Source organism: Tyto alba, unplaced genomic scaffold (genome assembly GCF_018691265.1).
Source record: "Tyto alba isolate M040663 unplaced genomic scaffold, T.alba_DEE_v4.0 Super-Scaffold_45, whole genome shotgun sequence".
Classification (NCBI taxonomy): Eukaryota; Metazoa; Chordata; class Aves; order Strigiformes; family Tytonidae; genus Tyto; species Tyto alba.
The window spans coordinates 34,767,102-34,784,385 of record NW_024881321.1 but is presented as its reverse complement, the minus strand read 5'-3'; the positions used below and the strand labels follow the sequence as shown (position 1 = coordinate 34,784,385).

Here is a 17,284-nt window from a genome sequence, read left to right as displayed (position 1 = left end):
CCCCGTTCTTCATGAAGTGCTTACAATGAAGATACAATTTAGGAACCAGAATTAGTTAGCCCAAATCCTGCAAAATATGATAAAAATGACAGATTTTATACAGTAGACATTGCATTGAAATTCTAAATTGTCCTCTGAAAGTTCATCACTAGGAAGTGATTTGTTATTTAGAGCCAGGAGTTGGAGAAGCCATGCAGAATTTTGTTTTGTTTACTCTGCGTGCACTAGTTTTTACTGTGTACTAGTGTTTATACTAGCGTGTGTAACCAACCATTCAAACAACTTACCCTCCCAGCATAATGCATAACAGTGAAGGTAGAGCCCTGATCCCTTGGGGCAAGGTTACCATTTCCATCTTTTGTGGAGGAATATACTGTATTTGTATCTGATGTATCCAGGTAAGACTGAATGCGTTTAGAAAAACTCTGTTCCACTGACCAAATAGATTGGCTTTCTTCATCCAGCATTGACAGAAAGCCTGATGGTTTCTGAAATGAAAAATAGATTTTTCTCATTTTATACAGGAGCAGTAGAATTTCAGTTGTTCCTTGTAGAGTAACACAGCTTGCAATTTAGTAAACAGAAACATATATCACCTCAAAGAAAACAATGCTCAAAATATTCTGGCAAGTCTCCAAGGCTATGCACATCATATAATTCTGCAAGAAATGTAGGGAATAATATTTCAGTTCCCAAAAATGGTAACTATTGATGATCTTTTAGGAAACTGATTGGGCTACTTCCTTCTTAGAAGTTATATTCCAAAAACTAGCTCCAGGCACAAAAGAAACTGTCAGGCTTACAACAAAGACTCGTCAGTCCTACGGCTGCATTAAGGACATGGTATGATACACAGGTACTATGCGTGAATCAGTATGGGCAAGGAGTTTCTGTAACATTTTCTTCAGACCTGGACTGTTAGAAATCTCTGTTAGCCCTCGAGCTATGTGGGCAGTTATGACAGCTCTCTCTATGGTCTCTTTGGACCTATAAGCTTCTCTACAGATTCATAAATCAGCAAATGCAGGCAAAAGTTTTTATTAGTTTAACATGCAGAGACTGCATATAAACATACATGGTTTAAAAGAGCTCTGAAAAGTACCTGAAAGAAAAAATCCAAGGCTGCAGTATGGTTACCAGGAGAATACACCGTTTCCATGGCAACTCCCTCTTGTATACATTCTGCTTGCTCTTGTAGGAAAAGCACTTCATTGATGTACTGGTGTATCTTCTCATTGGTCATGTTGACACACAGCTATTGTAAAATGAAGACAAAAATAGTATTAGAAGTTTACTGGATAAATAATTTGTGTAGGTTTTATTCACATCTAATATTGAATTTGATGAAATGTCAATCCACGATATGTTGTTTCTCTGCAGACCATAGATTAGCAAGACCCTAGGTAAATTCACATTTTAACAGCTATTAGTATTAAATAGGGAATAAACAGTTTTCTGCCTACACAGATCATTGTGAATTCCACATAAGAATTATCAAATACCAGCATTATCAAATATAGTGCAAATTTACACTATCCTATTGATTAAAGTAGGGTAACTCTATGTATAAACCGGTACACTTAATATTCTTCTGCAGTTTATACTCAGGAAGACTACACAGATGCAGCGTGCTTTTAGAGAAAATAACTACGTATTTGGTTAGGATCCTGACTGTAGTTAGTTCAACATTAACAAAGACATTCAGAATCTGCTTCCACATATAATGTCACTGAAGTCTAAAGCAGCCTTTCAGGAACTCATTCTGTTTTACCCAAATATATGTTATAAACCATCTAGGGACATTTTACTAGATGCTTCTCTCAATTTTAATGAAATTCTAAGAGAAGGTTGGCAAGAAAACAGTCTTCAATAGAAAAGTTCAAAGTTCAGACAGATAAATAATATAAAAGCCTCTCAAATATATCCCCTGATTGCCTTATAAGAGGTGTAGTGCCAATTTTGCAAAACAAATAGTTTAATAGGAATTTTATTTTCAATTAAAAGCAGGTGGGAGTTGTATCAGCTTATTTTGGGACCCTTCATATTTTATTCAAAGCTCACAATCCGCAAAGAAGTAAATATTTAATAACGTTTTGGAATAAATGTTTTAACTTTTACTTATATTAAAATGGACATTTTAGTGGAGAATTCTAAAATCTCCTCCAATGCTATATTTAGAAAATTAAGAAATTAAGAAAACAGAAACTCCTAAGAGGGTGGAAGAACCCTTTATATGAAGAAAGATGCAAGGAATGCTGCATGCAGTGTCCTTTCAGACTAAACTAGTCCCATATTTGTTTTGGCCCTAAACTGTATCTTCCATGAATAAAGTTTGTAAAAGCAATTCCAACAGTAAGTCATATTAAAAAATATGAAAAATTTAAATCAAAACTACACGGCTTAACATCCAGATGAGAGAAAAAAACCCATGTGTAACAGTTGCCTGAATTGCCCATTAACACTTCACGCTAGTATAGTCAACTCGCACTCGCTACACAATGGAATCTCATTTTAACAATGGAAGTATACAATTGACTTACACTACTTATTTTATGGAAAAAGTTTTTTTAACTTTGTGACAGTCAAAATATGCTTTACTGATCACTTTTTGAATTATAATTCTAATTACAAAATCTTTTCAGAAGCTTCTTCACATTGTATTAGAAGGGAGACGTAACATTACAAGCTTGTACTTCATAGGATATGTAAAGCCTTAAAATGATGCATGCTGTGTATATCTTTATTTGCAAATGAGTTATTTCGAGAACCATTTTGTTTAACTTTACACAGGTATATTTTACCTTAAGAAAAGTTGACAAGATCACTATAAACTCAAGCTTACTTTTTATCATGTGCCAATCTCCTAAAATACATCCAAACAATAAATGTACTTGAAGACCTGACTGTGCAGCAAAATTATTAAACTACACAATTTGAGCCGAAGGGAAAAACTATCTTTGTCATATCTTTAAAAGATGTGATAAATAGTATTGGTTTTAACTGCCAAAAGTAAAAAGCATATTATTTCGTTAAAACATTCATACATAACACACTGGGCTGGTAAAGAAAAAAAAAAATTATAAATTCTACTGATCAGTATATTATGGCATACACTGGTGTGCGTTTTAGTAATATAAGCGACACTGTCATTCAGATTGGCAGATATGTCATAATGACAATAAGGTTCTGCAAATTAGACCAGAAAGCAAGCTCAAGCACTTATACAAACTGCAATCTGCTCCAAAGCTGCTCTCTCTAGCAGTGGCTGCGAGTAACAGCTCTGCAGAATGAGGACCAGGAGACCAGCCAGGGATTGCTGAAAATCAAGACATTCTGATCATCTTTCTCCATTTCAATATTTTATACAACTTGCTGGGAAAAGGTAATAAAATGAATGTTTAACATGAAAAGCTTGACACAGGTTGACATAATAATTAAAACAGCTGAAATGTAGAAATCAGATGGAAAAGAACTAAACTAGCTTTGCTAACACAACTTCTTTTGCTCCATGTCATATGAAGTATTCTATAGAACAATGACATATTTTCTGTCCAAAGATATGAAAAGTTCAGAAAACTAAATTTTTAAAAATGCATTTACTTGCACCCATAAAAATTAGATGGAAATACAGTAGTAATAAAAGAAAACACAATGAAATTTTTACCTAAAACAAATGTTGTGGGAGTATCTTTATGCAATGTGTATTTGCTTTACCATGCAGCATTACTCAACATTACCTGTGGTACTTTTTGCAATTAAACACTGTTGAACTGTTCTTTACATGCCTTTTATTGGCTTCATTTTATGTCTTTCTGTAAGAAAACCTCTTTTCTATCTGTCTTTCTTTGTAATTCTAACTCACTATTGAGTCTCAGTGAAAATAAATACATCATCTATTTGTCCAAGTCTTCATTAAAAAGTACTTCTAGAATATTCTTAGAAGAGAAAAAAAAAAATCTTGTTCAAGTATTTAAGCAAATAACTTGCAGTATCATCCAAATTGTAGAATTTGGAAAATAATATAGTGGCATTTGGTAAAAGCAGTAGGCATTCATCACATTAGACAGTGTTAGCTTGATCTTGCTTCTTTTACTATATTTGACCAGACAGTAGTATTAAGTATAATCCAAATTCAAATCTAGGTAGAAGACCAAAATTGTACTGTCTCTGAAGACAGGAAAGCATCTATGACTAATGAAATTATCCTGCTCTTCATTTATATAAATAAAAATTTGAAAAGGCATAGCCAAAAAAAGGGTATTTGTGGAAAGAGAATTTGGTGACTGTCAATCAGTGAGGGAATGATAGATGTAAACACCCTTTGGAAAGCTCATTTACATCCTTTGGTCATGCAGCAGGATTAGCCCTCTCAAGGATGCGTATTCAGAGCATGGAGTAAAGCTTAAGTTTACAGCTGTCATATCAACACATCTATCAAGCCGTATGTTATGGGCCAAGATGATGAAGCTACAATGCCAAGTTTAATTTGCAAGGAAGTGCTTTAGCATTTCTCAAAAATGTAATTCTAAGATAGTGGAAGGCAGAATCATCTATTTCCCGAGGTTGGACTCAGAAAATATTTTTAAACCTAAGTATGATAATCATGTATTTCTCAGAAGTATCTTGATCACTGTTCCCACTTGTATCTGCTACTCAAACATTTCTACATCCTTTTTCTTTTATATAGAGTACCAGTCAGAATATTTTTAATGAGTGTATAACAAAACCAGAACCCATTACATCTCTTCCTTTGCCTTTTATGGTCAACAGGATCTAATACAGATTTCTTGTTTTCCATGCAGCTTCAACACAAATTCAAACATAGTCCTTCTGCCTCTCTGTCAGAAGAACTTTATTTCACCGGGAATTCATGTTGTCTCTGGGGTCAGTTGCCATTAGCTGATCTGTGTTCCTCAGATAAACTAAAACAGAACCCAGTGAGTGCTCTATTAAAATTTTATTATAGGTAGCTGTCACCTGAAAAGCCTTCCACAAAGGAAGGTCTGAAAAGCCCCTCTAAAAGGGACACAATTTCAATACAAAATGGAATAGTCCCCTACTTGATTTTGTACATATAAAAGTATTAAACAAAAAAGCAAACAAACATGGTAACAATCGTCTTTCCTTGAAAGAATTTGGAATTAAAGATACTGAAATACTTCCAAATTATTTTTTTGCTCATACTGATGGCCAGCAGCAGTACTGTAGGATAAAAAAGGGTGTTGCTGTGGAAAAGTAAAATAGCAGTTAATAAATGTCCTTGTGCAGCATTTCACCAATCAGTCAGAAACTGAATCTAGCTGGGAATCTCAATTTTAGATAAATTATTTTATTTTTGGCCACAAAGTTTCTACTGTAAAAGAATAAATAATAAAAAAAAAAAAAAAAACAAACAAAAAACAACATTTTAATGTCAGGTACCTGATAAACCAAGTTTAAAACTGAGTAACAGTGGTTTTGCAGTGGCTGACAGGAACACTGGACAGACAATAGTGTCCTGCACAAATGGAAATAAATGTGTGCAGACCGGGAAAAAGATCAAAGAGCGTGAGAGGGAGCAGGGGTACGCCATGACAAAAGCCATGCAGAGTGTATGATCCACAGGAACTGGGTTGAGGAACAAATCAAACCACAGGATCGCCAGGCCCCTCGGGGCCGGAATCGGCTTTTACAGCCCCGCTCAGCTTTCCCTGGGACCCCCACCCCCGGCCTGCCCGTGGCCTGCCCGTGGCCTGCCCGTGGCCTGCCCGTGGCCTGCTCCCAGGAGACACCATGGCAGGGCCAGTTCCCCGCCCCGTCGCCAGCTGCTCCCCAGAGAACCCCAGCCCTGGCTCGCTGCTTGCCTGGTGTCAGGGCTGCCGATGGGCGCCATTACTGGCCCTGGCTCTGTCCACCGTGCTCGGGCCCGGTGGGATGGTGGCCGTCAGGGAGGGCATGGCTGGCCCTGGGGTCCGCCTGCTGCCCAGCTCCCTGATGCCAAGGATCAGCTGGCTCTCGCTGCTCCACAACAAGGATATTAAAACCTTCCTATGCATGGAGGCTGGCAGAACTCTGACTTTAAAATATCACGTTATTTTTTCTTGGTGAAGGCTGAATTAAGATAGTAAAACACTGTCCCTCATCCTGTGGGGAATAAGCAATGCCCCAGCACTGGGAACTGCAGTGGGACATTCTGCATTTAAGTCCCTACATACTATCAGAGCTCAGTGTGCACCAGCAGCTGCCTAGCTCCCAGGTGAGTACCGATGCAAGCAGGAACATCTGTTTATGCTCTGGACAGGCAAAACCAAAGGCTAATTTCTTCTGCATAAAATAAAATATTAGAATGCTCCTTCAGACTGTCCAAATGCAGATGCTTGTGTGCGTGACCTCGCATCTCCTAATATCGGGACTGCAACAACTGTAAAAAAGTTGTCATGCAACTTTTATCTATTCATATCCATCCATATATAAAATAGGCAACATGTGCTTACACTTGGATAGCTAGAAGCAGTCTAATGGCTGAGGCAATGTAATTTAATAAAAAATACTGTGTTATGGCTCTCTTGGCTAAGAAAGGTCACATGACAAAATTAAATGAAGTCTCAGTAGGGTTCACTAAAGGAATAACACACTGAGAAGTTAAAACCTACCACACCTAATCATAAAAGTGGGTGAAAATTCCTGTGGACACAGCTGAGTCGTACAAGCTCTTCTGCTTCACCATAGAGACTCTGAAGTCCTGAGTGGGGCAGGCAATGCTCTGTGCTCTTGGAGCCAACTGGCTCCTATCGCGAGACGTGTTGCACGGAGCTGCCACAGGAACCATGCCTCTCCCAGTTCTCTACTGCATCACACAGATAATGCACACACACCTTAATGGGTATGGGGTTGAATGGGTGTCAAGAGACACTTGACTGTTCCAGTGACCTGTGGTTCTAATTCAGATAAATCACTTATATTTCCTATAATTGGAGGATACATAGATATACTTTCTTCTGCAAAACTTAAGAGGTCTACAGAGGCAAAATACCATGCAAGAGCTAAACATGTTATTTAGCAAGAGCTAAATATTTTTTCAGCTTACCATTTGAATTAGACATTAAAGATAAAAGACTACTAGAGTCCATTTTATTTAACTGCGTTATTGCTCTTATAATGCTTCCACAACTACAGACCTCCATTTCTGTAGGAAGACCTGACTTTCTGCAGGGAGAAGAAAAGCTACCCTTGCTATTCTAGGGTTTTGTTCTTCTGCTATAATACAGTTTTCTTAGAAACAATTAGGGGAAAATGGTACAGGCAACTTTATCAACCTTCCTTCCTGCTTATCATTTATTAATGTTCATTGGCCATGAGTTCTTTCTGTTTGTGTTGCATGCTCTTGTGGTCAAAGAATATACTAGCATAAAGGTATAATGAAGACAGCAGCATTCCTTGACTGCACTATTTGGAGTTGTGCTGTGAAGGAACCATGAATAAGATCTAACCTAGTTTTAAACTCTACCAGAAGACAAGCAGACATTTTCTTCTTTTAGCGGAGTGCAGATTAAACTGTAAACAAATATAGTCCCTTTCAAACAAGGGAACCTAAGAAAACATTGAAAACTAACATTGAAAAATGCCATCGCTATTTTTGGTAGAGCACTCGTATTTCCTGAAATGATCACAAAATGAAGGCCATTTCTGTATAGAACAGGACAGACAAATCTGTGCTCGCTTCTGACCATATTCCAGTATGGCTGTATACAAAGCTGTTCTGGCACAGCAGGTATGCAGCTGCTCAATGAAAATGCTGTTCCCAAGCTAATGATCACTGCTAGGAAGTGACTGTAAATTGTAATTGGGGTGAGCTAAAAGTGTACTCTAGCCATTTACCATTGCTCAGCTGATGAGCAGTAACTCACTGAGTCCTGATAATTCAGAAGCTTTCAGCAATGACTCCCTCAGACTGTGGCTTCTAAAACACTGTTCAGCTTTTAAAGTTCATACCCAAAATCACAACTCCACTCACTATCGCTTATTCTATATACTTATTTACTGTTATTTTAGAACTACATGTCCTATTTTTGCTATTATAAATATAATGTATCACACATTTGTTCTATAAAATGAAGGCTTACCAACGCTCACCAAGTACAAAGAAAACTGAACACTTAATTAATACTGGTTTTAACTTTGAATGCCTTCTTCTTTGTAATTGCCTTTAAAACCTTTCTCCTTGCAAGCTGTCAGCCACATCATTTTGTCTGCAGAAGTTACCAGATTCTTGGTGTAGACATAATTAACCTTACTTTTCTAGTTCTTTGACATCTATTGTCCTATGTATCGTTCATGAACCATTCCTAGACCAATTCTTTGTTTGCCTTTGACATTTCAGTACTCTAATGCCTTGTTATTCCAACACACTCACTGGAGTGAACGAGTTATTTTACATGCTTTATGCAGCTCTCTCTTCCCGAACCGTCTTCAAACACAGTCTATGAAAATGAATTGTTTAAATTGACATGTGATTTAGTATCATATTGCTCTCTTAATTATGATATTAAACTGTCAATCAACTGACCTGATTTGAAGCACCAGAAAGATTCATGCAGCTGCTTGGAATGTCCCCAGATTTGAGCAATCGAGGTTTTAATCTTTCTTGAAAACAGGTGTGATTTTTTTTTTTTTTCCAAGCAGGCAAACAGGTATCACAAAGAATGTCTTGTCTTACACTAATTTGAAACAAAAGGTTCATTTTTCCCAAATTACTTTTATAATGCCATTTTAAAATATGTTAATCTAAATGTGATGAAAAATCATTTTTATGGCTCCTCCACTGTTTGGCTGTAACATGTAATGATAACGTTCTGCAATCACAGGCATTGACACTGGGCATGTTTGCAGACATGATGCAATGTTTTGCATGAGGACCCTATCTGGGCTAACAAGCCTGCTTCTCATCAAGGTTAATGAGCCCAGGCAGAATACTGAACTAGGATGGACTGTTAGACAGCTCGAGCTTTTGAGTGCAGGCTGTTATGGGTATGTCTGCATAATTACGTTGTGCCATGTGGAGATACAAACTGCTTCTCTTCACTGATACTGCAACCTATCACTTCAGGAATCAGATGTGTTAATCACATTATAGGGTTCATATGAAAATTAACTCTGTAATTCCCTCACCTCTATTCTATCTTTTCAGGAATGCAGTTCAGTAGTTTCTGAGGTAATCACTCAGTATTACTTAAGATTACTCAACAAAATGCATTCAGTCCAGGTGGCCAGACAGTAAGTGTCTCTTGAAACATATTTATATAGAAAAAATAAAATAAAACTGCGAAGTTGACTTTGAAATTATCATGTTTGCTATGCAGAAATCATAAAATAAATAAATTACTTCTTACTCATTTTTCTTTAAGTCTCATATTTTCTCCTACAAGCATCCTCTGCAGTCACTAAGCAGAAAATTACTTACCTCAGAAAGTGGAATTTTCGTGATGTCAGTTGCAGAACTTATGTAAGTTTCATGACAAAAACCAATGTAGAATAGGGTCAAAGGAAAATAACCATAAGTCCCAAGATGCACCCCTCTCTTTTGAGATGCATTTAAAATGCATAGAACACTTTATCCTTATTAATCAGTAGGATTTATGGAAATTTTTTTTGCATATATTCAGTCTGTTAAAATGTTTTTTATTTTTCACTTGATATTTTCCCCCAAAGTATATGTTCAGACTGAGGAAATGATTGAATATTGGCACACATCCATAGTCCTTAATCCAGTAAACATTCAAGCAAGGTAGAATTGTAACAGCAAAAAGAGTTTTGTGAGAGGGGAACTGGAATATATTTTACTGCATTCTTACATGCTCTTTTGAAGGTATAGGTAAGTTCACCCTGTTTGTGCTTTCAAAACATTTGGAAATTGGGTAGTGATGTAGACATGCTACACAAACTGAACTAATGTGGCTCATATGACTTCTATTTCACTAGAAAGTTGATCTGTAAAACAATGGATTGACTGGGATGAAAAGGCAAATTCTGATTTCAAACAATAACAGGTCCTTTGTTGTTGCTGATGCCATCTCTATTCTTTTCTATGCTTTGATTTTCTATTTTATGCTTTGATTTTTTCTGCTACATTACAGAATGAATGAACAACTGAACAATAACTTAAACATCTCTTTCAGCATATTGTGTAGAGTTGCTAATGCTTTCTGAAATACGTAATTCACAAGAGCTTTGGTGTTCAGAGACTAATGTTGAAGGTGAGCAAACAGTTCCATAATTTAAAAGAAATGTTTGATATTTAAATGGATTTTTAAGCGTTCATTGAGCTAAAGTTTAATTTATTTTCCATGGATGTAATTCAATTTTTTAAAAAGTCACATGTAATAAAGTCACACAGAGGTGAATCTGCCAGTAACGGCACTTAGCATAATGTAGCATTTTCATTCTATTTTTTCTCCAAGGCATCTGAAGACCTTTTGATCTTTTTTCAATCCAGTGTATTGTCCTCCTACTCACTGATCTAGTTGAAGTATCATTTCCACAAGTATGAAAGCAGACAACACTAGGTATTTTCCTCAGATTGTCTTTCAGTGCTGATACTTCCTCTCTACCAAATCATTATGGTAGATGTTTACTAGACTCTGTTAAAATGATAAATAACTGTACAACGCCTGGGTTTTAATTCACACCCATATAGGCAGAATGGGAAAAAAAATGTTCTATGAGCAAGTTTTTGCCTCCATGTATTTTTATATGCTGATCAAAACACTCATTTTGGCCAAAGCCCAAAACTTGAATAGAAGAATTAACAATACAGTTACTCTAAATTCAACAAAACATAGCCACTTACCTGTTCGAAGGTATTCTTTTGAAATTCTTCGAATCCAAAAATATCTAGTACTCCAATTTCAAATACCTGGTCACTGGGAAAAAAAAAATATATATATATATATTACAGATAAGAATTAAAGCAAGTGAATAATGTATCTGTTGTTTATGACAAAAGTATTTCTGTTCTAGGACAAAAGCATGCTGTGTTTCAAAAACATGATGTGAAAGCAGACCATGTATACAACAGAATCAAAACTCTACACACCAACCTTTTATATCAAACATAAATAAAAAAACAGGGTTCAAGATTGTTTTAGCAGCTGCTTTAAAAAATAAATTTGTCAGAGAAGGAAAAAATCTTAGCTTCTTTAAAGTCCACTTCCTAAAGGTATAGGTATCTATTCACTCAGATGAAGGATAGCCATTTAGGGGAACTTTCAAAATGGCTTGGTTGCACGCAGTTACCCCTTCCAGTTTATATTTCTTTGACAGCCAGAACTGCTCCTACTAAATATACTTCAAGGGGAATCTGTTAAGCCAAAGTCCTCTCTGTGCCAGCATCAAGTAGAGGCTGCGAGCTCAGGCTGCGTAAGAAGTTACATCTCTCAGGGGAGAGAACAGTCAGGATTTGGGCATGAAGAGGACAGATGTTTCTTCTCTGTATATATAAAAGAATACTTGTTGGCAGTGAATCTAATTTGTCATGTGCCACTGTCTGCATTTGGGGAAAGGCTTTTATTTTGGCCCAGTGGAAGGATTAAGGCAAGGCAGTCACCTAGGATTTGGACAGGAGAAACGGGAAAGGGACAGAGGGTACTTATTTGAGACTAAGTCATTGTAAGCTCGATCTGGAGGAGAAACTAAGTTCATTACAGGGAGCAAAAATTTTTTTTTTTGATATTCTGTTGCCTGCTTTGGGAGGACTTGAGAACTCTATATGAAAGGTCTGGGCTCACTGAAGCTGGGTTTTTCTTTATTTTCTTCACAGTATCATTAAACAGGGAATATAAAAGGAGGCTTGCAGTCAAAAATTTGTTGCAGTTTGCCTATGTGAATGCAGTGGGACTTTCTCCAGAGTGAAATGATCTGCCAGCAGGATGAAAGTCTTTGCACTATAGCCAATGGCTCTCTGGAGCAGGAAAAATCAGCAAAGGAAAAATCATTCAGCTTCCTGAGGAAAGAGATGGACGCTTTCTAAAGCAGATGAGTTTTCCTTTCTCTTTGCCAACAGAATTTGTAAATGTATGGGTTTATATGCATACAAATAATATTGCAGCCTGCTGTTTCTGAAATCTACTTTTCCTTCCACATTTTTCCTCCATGTTCCATGTTTCCTCTATGTCTAAATCTATGTCTGTATTAGGATATAGATGTTAAGAAGAAAAAGGTCATCCACTGTTGAAGTATTTTAGTAGTTCTATTAGTCACTGAAAACACTACCGTTTAATTAGGTGAGGATCCAGCCCTGACAATAAATTCCCATAAAACAAATAAAAAAGTAAATTCGTAAAAAAATTGAGTACTACAAAACAAGCTAGAAAAAACAATCCTCAGGGACAAGCAAAGTCTTCTTCAGAAATCATACCCAAGAAGTTTGTCTTCTTTTCTGAGGCATACTAGTTCAATGCACTACTGATTGTCACAAGACTGGATATCTGCGTAAATGTCAGACATAGAAAGTTGCATAATAAATCTAGTCTAGAATGACTTTGTTGGGCAGGAGAGGTTATCATGAGGTCGATTAGTCTCTAAGGGAATTTCTAAAACAAGAAACATAAAGATATATCACCACCCTCATCTCTAGGAATAAGTGCAATTTAAATTGTGTTTTAAAATGTAAGCCTCATTCTCAAATGTTCCTGGTTAGAGATGCGTGTACATTCCCTGTCACAACATGTTTTCAACAGAACCAGTCCATTTCTATAAAGAAGAATTAGACACTTTATAAACAAACTATCTCAGGCTAATATTGAAAATCCAGAATTATTAAGTTATTTAAGTAAGTTTGGGAAAAAAAAAGTAGTTTGGAAATTCAGAATACTCAGTAAGTTTTCATTCTTATTTTTTTTGTCATTTATCTATAGTCTTCCTTATCGGAAGACAAAACACGAACTGTTATATAGTATTGCACAACAGCTGAAATATTTCATTATATTTCACAATTATTACGAACTACTTAACACGGATAGAACAGATTATCCTTTCTCGGTCTGATTCAATTAATGGATTTGAGGCTGGATTGCTTACATCCCATCTGAGTGTCAGGATTGTCATTTTGTCAGATTAGTCTCTCTTACTTTATCTCAAAGAATATATAAACATTTGCAAAAGGAAAAGACCAAAACAAACTGACTTAATGAATTATTACAAATCAGGCAAAACAGGAACCTGGCCCTAGTTTCTAAAACTCCAGGTAAAAGCTTTAGCAGCTAGTTTATTGCCTACCTCAAATAACATTCCTTATCGAAACTGGTATTTCCTAGAAATATCTTGATTTGCTGGAGCTGCATTTGTTGACAGGAAAATATGTCATCCCAATTTTTTTTACAAACTCCACTTGATAATCTTGATCTTGTATTATTAGAAAATGCACAAATTATATGAAAAGAGCTGGAGGTTTTACATAATTAATATCTTGTCTACAGGGCAAGTATAACAGAACAAGGTTCTGTATCCTCTACAATAGTGACATTTTATTACTACATTGTGACATTTATATGCAAAATCTCACCAACCATGATAGTAATGTTCTGTAGTAAATTATTGCTCAGATTTTGAAAATTAACTAGCAACAGACAGTACAACATCAAAATGAAAAGCACTGTTTTATATGTGGCTACAAATTACTTTGCTTTGGTTTTTTCTTTCTTCTTGTTTTCTTCCATTTTATACCACTTTTCTTCTAGGAGGGAGGGTCCATATATGTTTTTCTTGGCCAGATGTCAATCATATTAATTCTAGCAAAATTACTTTCTTTGCATTAATCATAGCAGAGATTCCCAAGGCAAATAAAGCATGAATGATCTCATGTTTACAAATGAAAGGGCATGTCACCAGCGTCTAAAAGAACAAATATTAGAAAAGAGCACTTTTTGTTCTGAAAAATCCCCTTATTTTACTTTATTCTTTTATGGTTACTAAACATCACTGATACTTTTCCTCATTACGTTTCAGATATTCTGTATTTACTATGTATAAATAAAACAGCTATAGTTTTAGTGGGGACTGAGACTTTGATTTCAAGTTTAACAATATTTCCTAGCATAGAAATTAGAAATTGAGCAATTTTCCAGTATTTGAAGAACATTTTTATCTCCTAGACCAGTACATAGCTATGCATAGTTAAAAACAGGCACGGATGTTAAGCAGAACTCATTTGATTTTTGTGATTTACAAAACAGCATTTTGACTGATAATATTTTACAGTGTCTCCAGTTTTGCCTTTTCCCCCAGAATGACATCTCTGTAAAGATGTTCTTATAGACTAGAAATACCTTTTGATCTTGTGCACTTAACTGCATTATAAAGAAACTACATAAAAATTCTTGGCAACTCCTAAGAACAATACACATACAGAAGACATCCTGTCTGAAGATCTACTGTCTTGGCAGACATCTTGCCATTCATCACAAGATGCTCTTGAGCCGTTTGCCGTTCCTGGCAAGGTGAACAGAACTCCCTTTACAATACTTCTGACCCATTGCTTCAGACAAACCTATAGGATGCTATTTGATCACTCTTTTTTCACCCCAGATAGTTTTCAGCTCTGAAATTCATAGGGTTCATTCCCATTGTCATTTTTTAAATCTGCCTACAGAAAGCAGTGAGGTGAAACTGTTGAGGCAGGATGATCTAATGTGACTTTTCATTTGTCCCAGACACAACATATCATACTCTTCCTCCAACTTCTGCCAGTAACCAGGAAGGAAGCCAGTAGGCTTATGTCTGATCTGGATAAACTAGAAGTGATACTGATTAATGAGGAAATATTTCTAGGATTAAATGAAGTATATAACCTAGGTTTCAAATGAGGACTCTCAGAATCCTAATTAAGACTCCCTCACTTCTCCCAGGGGGGACAAATTATACCTGTTGTCATAAATACAGTTCTAGAAGGCAACAGGCTGAATGCTTCCAGTCGGTTATGTTGTTCAATTCAAACAAGAGTACTTCCAGTTGTTTATGTTGTTAATCTCAAACAATTAGCAAAACAAACTAGTTTCTAAGACTTCTGATTTTTCTGACATTTTTTAAAGATTCTGAGATTTTTGCTGAGACTTGGTGTCATTGCCACATCTCTCAGTCATCTTTCTCAACAGCTGTCAATTTTTCTTTTAATATTACCTTACCTAGGTGTCAGTGGTACAGACAGAGACAGTGGTTGCACACAGTGGAAAGAAGCGCTGGCTCCATATCTGACAAGCATTTCTTTGAGTGATTTGACAGATATGGCAGGAAGGGAGAAATATGTTTGCTAATAGACTCAAGATCTGTAGCCCTCTCATCAGTAGCACATGCTCTTCCACAGCTCTTTAAAGCAAAAGTTGTTCTATGCTTTAAAAAATGACATTGTCTTGTTTAATGAAACACTGGAAATGATCTAGACCGAAGCAGATCTCAAAATATGATATTATGCATCATACTGTATTAGATGTTTTGTATTGTTTGTCTGTTTTAAAGATGTCCCTACCTCCACATATAGAAACAATTCGCACTATGCTGTGCGTTCATATTCTGACCAGGAACTCTCCTGTCCTTCCTGTGCTCCTAGCACCCTTCTACTTCTATCGGGTTCAATAATAAATAAATAAATGTTTTAGTTTATTCTCTGTTTTTTTTTTTTTTTCTTAAACTGGGAAGATTCCTATTTCAGAATATCTCATTCTATAAAGCAGATGATGAGTATTACAAAGTTTGTAAATAAGACTCTTGAGATCTTTTTTTTTTCCCAAGTAAGTGTTGCCACTGTTACTCTCTGGCAATTTTTGAATTTCACTGGGAATAAGTTTACACAGTCAGAATAGACAAGGTTTCAGAAAATACCTATTTAGAAATATTCTATATGCTCCATTTGAAACAGAAATCTCCTACGGCTGACCTGGTGATACACAGGGTATAATGAAAAGCTAGCTTTCTTCTCTTGTCTGTAATACAGCAGGCATACTGGCGTTAGCCCCATCTTCAGGCCACAAAAGACAGAAACTCTTTGCTAACTAGCTGATAAAACATCATGCCTTCTACTTAATGGCAAGGCAGGGAAAACAATATCATGATTTTCTTAATTTTCTTAAACATATATACCTAATTATCTTGTTTTCCACCAGAAAAGAAAAATAATATTTCATAAGAGTTCACAGACATACTTAAATCCCCATAAATGGAAAGTTCTCTTACAGGATGAGTCAGGAGTTTTTAAAACATCATATTAAGACATATCGTTACTAATATTTGAATCACTAGATCCAACTTTGCCTAGGTGCAATCAAGTACCTTGAAATGCAACATTTTGGCAACCATGAATGCTCTAGTCTCTTTTAGCTAGAAAACTGAAAATCAGCATATTTGTTTGAATGGAAGTAAAACAGTAGTAAACTTTGAAGAGTTAAGTCTTAGGAAGAAGTTCAACTAGATGATTTTTTATAATAATAAAATCACTAGAATAGGAAATCATTATATAAATGAGTGAATATAAACATTAATAATTTAAAAAAAATAATTGTAAGCACCTGTGAGAAATTTTAATAGCTTTCTCCTAATCCCATTCTAGAGGCCAGCTGAAGAAAAACAATTTCTCCACAGTGAATTTGAAAGAATATCAAGATGAATAAAGTAATAAACCTCAAAGTACCTTGCAACCAGTCCAAACCAGCATCCATTACTATAATTTAGTTCTAACTAGAAAAAATCTTAAGTAATTTTTTATGAAGGATAACAACGTTTCTGAAGGTGCGTTATCTCACTTAATACTGTCATTAAAATTCTTGCTTTATATTTATTGGATAATATTATAAAGTAATGAATTTGCTGGATTCTGCCAACACTTATTCTCTATACATACCTATAGAGCTTGGGTTTTGCAGCTTTTCCTAGAAACATCTCCCCTTCCCTTAGACCTAATGGCAACGATCACTTTTATTTTGCCTGAAATCAGTCACAAGCTATTTCATGGTAAATATAAATCAATATTATTGAACAAAATCAAGTAGCTTCACCATAAAAGTTAAATCCAGGTAACTAGTTTCTTCAAAAATGCCAAGATCAAATGTTTCTTTTAGAGCTACTAAGCCAATAAAATGCATTTTTATTGTTTTATAAATTCTCACTGAAGTGGGATGGAAGTACGGTTAAGCTACATCACAAAAAAACAAGAGAACTGAGTTAGAAACCTTATTCCATGTTTCTGATGAAGGCTTCATCCCATCTGGTAAGTAGTAACTGTGTAAGTTTCTGACAAGGGAATGAAGTATGGCCTGAAATG

General features: G+C 35.8%; 1 protein-coding gene across 5 annotated transcripts in view; it reads right to left on the bottom strand.

The window, feature by feature from the left end:
* Window positions 1-17,284, bottom strand: part of MYO16 (myosin XVI) — a 395,602-nt gene that overhangs the window by 107,398 nt on the left and 270,920 nt on the right. For all 5 annotated transcript variants that reach the window (XM_032997101.2, XM_032997107.2, XM_032997106.2 and 2 more), the window contains 3 exons: window positions 10,826-10,898; window positions 1,103-1,255; window positions 288-488 (listed from right to left, as the gene is read on the bottom strand). In XM_032997101.2, coding sequence (XP_032852992.1) covers window positions 288-488; window positions 1,103-1,255; window positions 10,826-10,898 — 427 coding nt within the window. The remainder of the gene's footprint in view (window positions 1-287; window positions 489-1,102; window positions 1,256-10,825; window positions 10,899-17,284) is intronic.